We start from the raw sequence: 10556 nt of genomic DNA, 5'->3' as shown, positions 1-10556 counted from the left end.
GCTGAACAACAGCTCTGCTGTTAGCTTTATTCCCACCATCCCCTACAGTATTCAAAGACAGACCCTCAGTGAGGAGTTGTTTGGTTTGATTTTTTTTTCCCTGGGAGAAACTCAAGCCTATCCATGGATTTTAATTGCTGTGGAAATCTGATGTGAATTAGAGGTGACCATATGAAGACAATCTCTGTCTTTCACACACCTGCATATGGCTTTTGCAACATTACTCTGTATGACAATAAATTTTATATCACTCACAACTCATTTATATTCTGAGATCCTCTCCTGGAAGCATGGGGCTTGACAGGAAACGAATTCCCAATAAAGTGAGACATTTGCAGGAGCTTGTCACTGCAGACTGTATTGTTCTGAAACCTGCACTTTCTTCTTCAGAACTGTCCACAGAAGTGCTCTGAATCATATTTGCTTCTACACACCCCCGGGAAGCCGTGGAAAACCCACTCCCTCAGCCAGGCATGTTGGACAAACTTGTTTCTTCCTGCTGGATTTTACAACTGCAAACAAGGCTTGAAAACAAAACAAAACAAAAAACTCACCAGCAACACCAGCAGCCCTGCTCTGAACATGTGGGATGCTTCCCTGGATCCCTGCTCATTTCCTGGAGTGAAACTCAGACACACCGGTTCGGTGCTGTCCTGAAGTATGTGGAGGCTTTTTTTTCCCTCTCTCTCCTTCTTTTCTTTTCCCTCCTTCCTTGTGTTGATTTGTGGGGCCAGAATGACTTTGATTTCAGCAAGTTTGCTGTTTATTCACGTCACAAGTTTGACAGCTTTACACCAAATCAGATTGCTGGGTTTCAGGAGAGCTCTGAGGCGTCACTGGGAGCTCCTTTAGATTAAACTCGCCTCCCCGGTCTCCCCCCTCTCCCCCTCCTTCAGAGCCATTTAAACCTCGCTGGGGCTTTAACAGAAACGTGCTCCCAAGACCTGCATTTCATTCTGCCACTAACATGGTAAGTGCTCTTTGCATTTCTCTCGACCTGGAGGCAGAAAAGGAGAAGCTGGTCTCTTTGCCTTGGGGGCTTGCAGTAGGTTTTGTGCCCTCTTTAAGATGGGGAAAGAAGAGGGCTCTCCTCTACCTGCAAGAGCAGCCTCTGCTGCTGTGCCTTCCCATGGGTGAGCAGATTCCCTGCTGGAGGCTCCAAGCTCTGCCGTTACCTTGCAGAGATTTGGAGCTGCTGCAGATGGGGCTTATTTGGAGGAGGGAAAAGGGGTGAATCCAGAAACAACCCCAGGCTTTGCTACTGTGCGGTCTGGGACTCCTGCAGAACTGCAGGGGCAGAAGACAGTGCGAGCAGCCTGGAGGTGACTCTGCTGGCTTTGTGCTGCTTTAGAGCTGAAGGTGGGAGGAACGGACTGGCCAAGGACAGCCTAGGTCCTCCCTTCACCTTAAACCTACTCAGGAGCCTGGTATTTCCCACGGGATTGCAGGAAACCCAGCCACCTTCCTGGCATACCTCTGCTGGGAGCCCCTCGGCTGCGGGGGGCTGCGGCGGGGGCGGCGCTGCCCAGCGCTCAGCCGAGGTAGCGGGGCGGTGCGGTGCCACCCGGGGAGCGGGGGGGATGGAGCGGGCAGCCGGGCCAGGGCTGGGAGCTCCCACGGGGGCAGGCGGCGCCTGGCAGAGGCGGCCGAGACTGCGGGGCTCCCCTGCGACAGGTACCCGAGCAAACCCCAGCCGGGGCAGGAGGGGAGCGCTTCCCCGCGGACCGGGGACCAGCCCCAGCGCTGGGATGCTTCTCGCCGGGATGCGGTGGGGCCGGAGCAGGGCCGACACCGCCTCCCCTCGGGGCCCGCCGCAGCCCGGGGCTGGGGGGACACCATCCGCCGAGCGCCCCATCGCCACGGCCCCTTGCCTCCGCAGAGCACTGGCCGGCCGTGCCCAGAGCCGGACTTCGCCGGGGGCCCGGGCTGCGCCTGCCCCTGGTCCGCCCCCGCCGGGGTTTCCAAGGAGACTTGGGCGGCCGTCTGCGCCGCGGAGCCGCCGCCGCAGCACAGCCAGGGCCGGCGGGAGGCTCGGCCGCCGGGTAAGTGCGCTCCCACCGCCGCCGGGGGAGGGGGCCCGGCCGCCGTCCCGCAGCCGGGCTGGGCGAGGCAGCGGGCTAACCCCTCGGCTCTGCTCCCCCCAGGCCAGTTCTGCGCCCCGCAGCTCGGTGCCCAGGACGCGGCGTGGCGGGGAGACCAGCTGTCCTCCCAGCTCTACAGAAACAAGCAGGTAAAGGCTCCGCGCCCCCCAGCAACCTCGGTTTCTCAACTTTGTATCACGTATCGCACCTCTGGGTTGGTTTATGCCACGTCTCCCTCTCGCTGGCACGGATGTGGGAAACAAACAGTGGCAAAACGATTTATTTGGATGGTTTTTTGTTCCTTGCTTGAAGTATTTGTCTCCCCCATGTTATCCCGTGAAGCTGGAACAAGTGTTGTGGGGCTCCCTATTCATCTCTCTCCTCTTACAGCGTATTGCACCAGCTGCCTTGGTGCTAGAGGAGACCAGGGGCTCGACCAGGGAGTCCCTCAGGCTCTGATGATGCAGAGCCTCGTGCTGTTGACTAAAAATACATAGCGTGTGTCCTCCTGAGTCCACCAGGATTAACTTAATGAGAAATGATTCCACCAGAATTACCTACTTACATGGAGGATCAACAATTTTGACCAACAAGCATTTCCTTGTTACTTCATTTTCTCTCTTCTTTCCTTTTTTGTAAATCCCGTCAAGGGGCAAGAGAAACTCTGCACAGTCCTAGATGAAGGAACCCCAGACAGATCACTCTGATCAAATACTTGGAATGATATTTTGACACAGTGAAGTCGATGGAAATTAATTTGCTAACTTCAAGATCCCTGGAATCAAACCCTCATTCCAGACATCAGTGTAGCTCTTTCTTTGGCTCTACCTCAATCATTTAAATCTGTGCTTTTCAGCCTGTGGTCAGCAGATGTCCAGCGTCCTTGGCAGAAGATCTTTTGTCCTGCTAAAAGAGTCTCCAGAGCTATGATCAGGAGGCAAAGATCTCTCTGCAAATACATAGACTTCCCATGAAAAGGTGTTAGGCATCTGCAAATCAAAACATACCTGTTCAGCTCTTAGGACCGGGGATTGTCTCAGCTCTGTGTATATACTGGGACTGGCACAATAGGGTCCAGGATTGAAGGGATCACTGAGTGCTACTGTATCATAAAGAATGGCAGCTGCATCTTCCTTCTGCACTCTACCCCCATGAATTGTTAGTCTGCAGCTCCTCCTCCTCCTTTTCCCCACCAGCCAACTATAAATGGGAATGAGAGAGGTGCAAAGGGATGCTTACTGCTGCTCAGGAGATCTGGCAGCTGCTGTCATGCCCATGACGGTTTCTGGCTATTCACAGGGCTACCTGTAATTCTGTTCTGTTATTACTTCACAGTTACAGGTTTATTCAGAGTAATCTTCTCAAACACTCGCTAAAGAATAAAGGAAGTAAAAAGTGAGTACTGAACAGTCATGCCACTTAGATTTACAGAGACAAGAGGCTGGAGGGGGTGGGTTGAGTTCACAAAGCAAACACCCAGATCATCAAATCCAAGCAGCCTGTACCATAGGGCAATTGCTATTAAGTTACAGAGTCAACATCTATTCATCAATATCTCTATTCCACAGCTCCAAGATACTTTGCTTCAGAAGGAAGAGGAACTTGCTAGGTTACATGAAGAAAATAATAACCTCCGACAATACCTGAATTCTGCCCTGATTAAGTGTTTAGAAGAAAAAGCCAAGGTATTGTGTTCAAACCTGTTGTATAGACGTGTGCAGAAGAAATGGGTTGAATAAGTACCTGCCATTAAAATACATGGAAAGTCTAAGAGTGTAGACAGCCTGTGGTGTGAGATCTATTTAACTTCACAGAGCTCCCAAATTGCTGGTCATGGGTCTAAGGTGACCGTTTCCCCCAGGAATAACATCCTAGCAGGTTCTGACTGTGGAAACAGTGTAGCCCGTGGCATGATTAAGTTTAGTTTACAAATAAGTTAGCTATAAGTAAGTTAAGTTTATAAGCAAGGTAAAATTATTCCATCTAAAGCTTTTTTTCAGTGAAAAGTTCAAATGTGAACATGTATTTCTTGAATGTGTCTGTTTTGTCCATTATCCCTTTTGATAAGGATTAATTTTTCCTTTTTTTATGTTTTGGGTGCTTTCTGGTTTATGTTTTCTTTTGTCATCTTCCAGTGGTATGTTTTATTCATTTATATTAGAATACCGATCTTCTAATTTTTTTCAAACTTATTAATTAAAAAGTTGCGTGTTTTTTTTAAAGGTGAAATACAAAATTAAATACTACAGATTGGATAAAACATTCTGTTAAACTAAATGTGAAGGGTTTTTTTTAATTAAATATTTTGCTTCTCTGTCTCTCTTCCAAAATAAAGATAATTGTTTCGTGTCAACTTAAAGACATTTTTTACTATTCCAGACTTGCTCATGAAACCAATCTATTAATTATTTGCTCAGCTCTGTGGATTGGGCATGAGGTAAAAAGGCCTGTAAAAAATAGCAGACTTTCCTTTTACATCCTATTCCAAGTTGACAGTGTGGCATGCCCCCCCCTTCCATGCCAAGACCTGGCTCCTGACAGTGGAAAAGGTCTCCTTCAATGAGCACAGCAGGGAGATATGGCCACCCATCTATGTCACATGGAGGAGATTCCAGTGTGAAACTGCCATGAGAGGTGGCTGAGCAGTCAGTTCAAGACGTTGGGGAGCTTCCTTGTTATTCCTGCCTTTTTTTGCCCATCCTGGGATGCCTGGAGGGCTCTCATCCTGGAATAACAGCAACTGAGGTGGATTAAAGAGCTCAGAGCCACTCAGTCTGCTGCTCCAAGCTCTCCCTGGCCAGGATCACACCTGCCCCAGTTTGACTTACCTTCGCATCCACCCTCTCTGTCAGGCTGCCGCATTCCCCCCCATACCCCACTCACCTGCCAAATGCTGCTGGCAGCATCAGCACAGAGGAGTGCCGTACAGCCAGGCGGGAGCTCTCATTTCACACTGTGCTGAGTGAGAATGCGATCAAAGCGCAGGCTCTATTGACATTGTCAAATTCTTCTCTTTCAGGGACTGGGTTGTTACAGAAACTGTAAAGACACAAAATAGTTAAGCATATCCATATGTTTAAGCACAGGGTGGAAGAAAAAGCATCTTTTATAAGAACAGTAGTAACCATCTCACCCATCTAAAAATCTGAGATCAGAAACATGTTGCTTTCAGGTAACTAGAAATTCAGATTTTAATCTTCTCTCTCCACCTCATTTTTTTTTAATAGAAACTGCTATCCTGCCATAGTCAAAAAAACTGTGCTATTCTCAAAAGCACCAAGAGGAGATTAAAAGAGGACCACTGCTTTGTTCCTCAAGAAACTCCTCATGCTTCCAAAGCTAGAAGGAACCTCTTTAATGAATTCACTGCCTGTGAAGAACAAGCCAGCCCTGCTGTGGACAGCTGGGTCTTGCAGACTTTAGGATTAAAAGACGTCAACACCATTGATGAAACTTCAGCTAACTACAGTGCCCTGTCCTCAGACCTTGGAAAAGACACATACTGCCTGAGCCCTGGTGAGGCAATAGACTATGACCACAGTGAAGGAGCAGCAGCAGTGTATAGCTGCAGCCACGTGCCCCCAGCTAACAGCAGTACCCATCCATGCAGTGAGGACTCTCCCTTCCTTCCTCAGTTTTCTTCAGCACCATGTGTCTCCTCATCAGTGCCAAGCGTTTCCTCCCTCCCAGCCTATGGGTTGCCTTATTTGACTGGTGAATTGTCACCCAACAAAACAGAAGTGGCCTTCACAACATCTCTAAGTCCTCACCGCAACGTGAGAACGCACACCTTCCACCAAGGACAAGCCTTTGTGCGCAGGGATGATGATGGAGGATGGAGATTCACCTGGGTGCCCAAGCAGGCTGAATAATGTACCTGCATCAAGGGTCAACCAGAGGGGATGTAGGAGACAGACACTTCATCTTGTGCTTGAGACAGGTTGAGGCATCAAAAATGAGCCCTCCTGGGCTCTGTTAAATGCTACTCTGTCACCTACCCCCTCCTCCTTCCCTCCCAGATTTTCACAGGTGTGGCTCCAGATTGCACTTGGACAATTATCTGCCCCAGGCCAGATGTACAAATTGGATGCACCTCTCTTGTGCCTGTGTTGAGATACTTGCTTTTACTTGCTTCATGGTTTTTCTACTACCAGCTATTCCTTGTAAACCGGTAGTTTCTAGGCTGGAGTTCTTTCAGCTTTGATGATCACTCCCACATGCACCAAACTGGAAAGCATTTTGGAAATACAGTTTGGAAATAGCACCTCTCTCACAGATATCCACAGATGACAAAGGAGGCATAGGCTGGAGGCTGAGGATCAGCAGTTTTTAAGTGATTTGTGTCTCTCTTGGCTACACAGATTGCCTTCGATTAAGACAGCCATGGGTATTTGTTAATGTGCTACTCTAGGCTGACCTACCTGCAGTCACATGGTGCTGTCATATTCTTTGATGATGACTCAAAATAAACAGGATTTGCTTCTATTGCCTGGAGGCTACTTAATTACAAGTGATTTAGCAAGTTCAGAGGATTTTAAGAGACTAATGTGTTTACTATGCTGTGTTTTAAAGGTATTTTATCTGCCAGATAAAATGAGTTTAAAAAGCTTGAGCCCTGGAACAGGAACTAGAATTGGAGATGCTGTAATGACACTGCCATCACCAGCCAAGGCCCTGGCCCAATATATTAGTGGCAGAAATTTTCTTACCTGTGGGTAATGTACACTCAGAGCACTTCTTTCTTCTGGAAAGGATGCCTTCCCCTTGCCTGCAGCATCCCACTAGTCTTTTGATGGATTTTCTTCCATGTTTACCTGCCTGATATTGGAAGCACTTATAAAAGGGAGCCATTCCTGGCTTCATAAGCAATTTCTGTGGCTTCAGTGGGGATTTTTTGCAACATCAAGAGCTGCACTTGTGAAACTGGAGATTTTCTTTCTAGGGAACAACTTCTTGACCTCCTTGTTCTGATCTCTGAGAGCACACAGAGATTTATCGGCAATCAACACCAGCCCAGAGTCAGGGCTGCTTCCTCCTCCTTCCCTAACCCCATGCTTCCTATGGGAAATGTTTCTCCTGGTTTGGGGAGGCAGTATCCCTTAGTGGTTAGAGGGAGTCTTTGGGAACCACAGCCTTCAACACTAGCTCTTGCCTCTCCATGTCCCTGCCAGGCAGTGGTGGGCTGAAGCTATGATCACCACTGCCTTGAGAATGCTTTAAAAATCTCTGGAAAGAAGGTGCTCTAGCACTGCACAGGACTTTTTGTAACACTACTAATGATATGAAGTCAACTGACATGAAGTAAGCTCACCGGTAATTTTTTGTGTTACCTTTGTTTTCTGCTTTACAGTAGTTTGACGCCAAAGTATTGGAAATAGAGTGATTTGGTTATTCTTGCTTTCAGAATGGTCCCAGTGACTTTAAGGAAGTAATTACATAAGTGAAAATAACTGTATGTGAGGATTTCCATCTAGTGGCTTTTTTCCTATAGAAAACTGGATATTCTTTTATTTTTAGAGGATAAAAATATCTCAGAAATATAGCCTCTTGTGCCTTAGAATCGCAGTATTTGGGATTCTCCATCAGGAGCAGTAGCGATTTCCCAGAAGACTTTAATATAAACAAACTCTGTATTTCTGGGTAGTTACTTTAAAGACATAGGGCAGACTTCCAGAAGAGGCAATTTAAAAGCATTTATTGCAGGCATTATTGCACTGGATTTAAAAAAAAGAACGAAAAAAAACCCCAACAACAACAAACAAAACAACAACAGAAAAAAATCAAAAAACCCTAAACAAACAATGCACACAGAATACATACAAATATTTTTTGGGGAGTTTTGTTGTAGTAAGTAAAAATGTGGCCAGCTGATGAAGCCTAGTCAGACAAGACCACTGTTCCTATAGCACTTTTCTGCTTTTCTATGAAAGCGGAAGAAAAATTCTGTCCTATAAACAAGTCATTTCTTTCTCAGACCATTTATTTTCTATTAATCTCCTCTTGCCCTACTATATAAGGTAGCATTGAAGAAAATACTTCTGTCAGCAGAGTTTTTGTTGGTGTGTGTGGTAGTGTAGAAAATGCCTGACCTTAACATGAATATGCGATGGAGACCATGGTATGTGTGGTGTGGGGGATGAACAGCATGCGGGGAACAGACAGCGTGGCCAGAGGACTGCACCCAAAGCAGCTGTAGATGCCACATCTTTCAAAGCAGCTGTAAAACACAAGTCTGTCTATGTTTTCTAACACTAGTGAATGCTATTACTTATGTATTTCAATGCTATGGAGTCAGCAACAGTAATAAGTATATTTGTCCTGCCAGCAAATATTAAATCATTTTTTTTCTCTAAAGAGAGAGAAAAAGCTTTCCACCTGTTTGACGTTTCCTTTCCACATTTTTATATCACTGCACGTGAGACCTTCTCCTGCAGAGAGCCATAACAAAAGTGTCAGATCTTTGGTACAATCTCAAAGTAAGGTTTCAGTAGGAACGAACTGATGCTTGAACCTGTGCCAGCCTTTTGCAAAGGAGTGACTGGCCCCTTGTCTCATACCAAATAAATTATAGATGTAAGTGAATAGCTCAATGAATAATTTACCTTAATGGATCCCCTTCTTTTCCTGTGGGTTCCTGAATTTTACTCAGCGTGAAGGTGTTGAGTCCTGTGGCAGGGATTTCTGTCTGAGCCTGGCTTACTGGAGCTCATTTGGGTAGAGGACCCCATGGTGCTGCTCCTGTCAGCTGATGGGTGCTCCTGACCTGTACATGCAAACTTAAAATTCTGGTTTAGACAACTGCTTGAGCAAAGGTCTCTGTGTTAATAATGCTGCTGATCACTGTAGTGGAGGAAGCACACTGGAAAGGAAACAGAAAAATCTCCAAAGCATTTTAGCAAATAACTAAGGGCAATTTATTTTTTCCCGACAGCATCATTTGAACTAATATTTCCTGAGTTATCATGAAGAACAATAGAAACAAGCTACTCTGTGTCTAACACCAACCCCACAGCAAGCAAGTCAGCCCCAAGGTGAGGACTGAGACTCTTCTGCTTTTTTGTTTCTCTGTAATACTCCCACCGAGTTCAGCAGTGCAATTCTTACTGACAAGTCCCACTGACAGAACCATTCCTTTAATTAAATGTTGCTCCTATTGCAAAAGAAAGCCTTTACTCAACATACCTCAACTCTCAAGTGCCTGGTTCCTCTGAAAATTCATGCAGGTATAATAGATGTGGAAAATGAATACGAGATTGAAGACATCTTATGACAGATTACTGTCAGGTGGTGGGGTACGGAGGATGGTTGGGGTGGTGCTCATTTGGCCAGCTGTGTCCACATGACTTCCTTAGGCCTGAAAGCAGTAAAGCTGCGTTAATGTGGTGCCGCTTCCAGCTTATTTGCTTTTACCTCTTGGTAGGGCTAATGACCTTAGGTGCAGGCTGGGGCTGGAGCAGCAACACTGCTACTAACATGATACTAGCGAGGCTGAATCTAGCTCCTCAGTGCGTAAGTACACAGTGTAGATGCACTCTAGACTGAAATTGTAAAAATCAGCCACAGAAATGGAGCCTAACACACCATCTTTTTCTTCATGAGATAAAATTCTGGAAATGCTTATTTAATTACTGTCCAGTTTGCATCACAGTTCTTTGGCCTGCAAAGACATGGGAGAGAAGATCTTGCCTGTACAAAGCCTAGACCAGGCTTTGAGATGGGGTTTCAGTCCTGGTTTGTGCCTGATGCTGCCCGTTTGCCCTTTTGTATCCATTCCCAGTGGGTGAAACAGAGCCAGAGCCGCTCTGCTACTCATAGAAAGTGAAAAGTCCAAGGAAGCGCGTGACACATTCCTATGCCACAGAACTAGCTAAAGATCAATAGGAACGAAAGCAAAAAGTGGAAACAAAACCCAGTTCCTCGCACAGTCATCACAACTAGGTAGCCAGGAGGTAGCAGAGATGAAGAGTTTCCGCTTGGTGCTGTACTCTTAATTTCAAAAACAAATCAGGCAGCTGGCATAGCAGAGCAGGAGGCAAAAGTTCGGGGTTCTGATATTGCCTCTGGTATCACACTTTCTTTCTGTGCTTTGGTTTCCACGAAATCCACCACTGGACCAGTTCATAGAAATTTAACAAGAAAACATGATTCTTGCTGCTGCAAACTGTGTGAGACGTTCCCTCTTGCCAAGGACCAGTACCAGGCACATATACCTCTGGGATGGGGAAGTATGACTTGAATGGCCCAGGGGCCCTGAGGGCATTCCTTGGGCAGTGGTGAACTTCATTGTCTGTAAATATCCATTTTGTATTAACATATTTGTTTTTGTTTTTTTCTTTTTTATTTGAAGTTAGTTTGCTTTATTATGTTTAAAACAATCCATGTTTTTAGAAAGGTACACTAATAGAAGTGGAAGTTTATTTAATGCTTAATACATTGATGTTTGTGATTTTTGTGATTGAAAAAGGCCATGATTTT

General features: G+C 46.2%; 1 protein-coding gene across 1 annotated transcript; it reads left to right on the top strand.

The window, feature by feature from the left end:
- Positions 1 to 290: 290 nt before the first annotated feature.
- GMNC (geminin coiled-coil domain containing) lies at positions 291 to 5953 on the top strand (the record flags this gene model as incomplete). The annotated part of the gene is made up of 4 exons (XM_082319045.1): positions 291 to 323; positions 1421 to 2230; positions 3650 to 3766; positions 5309 to 5953. 4 exons carry the CDS (start codon positions 291 to 293, stop codon positions 5951 to 5953), a joined length of 1605 nt encoding a protein of 534 aa, XP_082175171.1.
- Positions 5954 to 10556: the final 4603 nt, after the last annotated feature.

The sequence above is a fragment of the Platalea leucorodia genome (assembly GCF_965183815.1).
Source record: "Platalea leucorodia genome assembly, chromosome: 8".
Classification (NCBI taxonomy): domain Eukaryota; kingdom Metazoa; phylum Chordata; class Aves; order Pelecaniformes; family Threskiornithidae; genus Platalea; species Platalea leucorodia.
The sequence above is the reverse complement of the archived record's forward strand: the minus strand, read 5'-3'. Positions and strand labels throughout refer to the sequence as shown.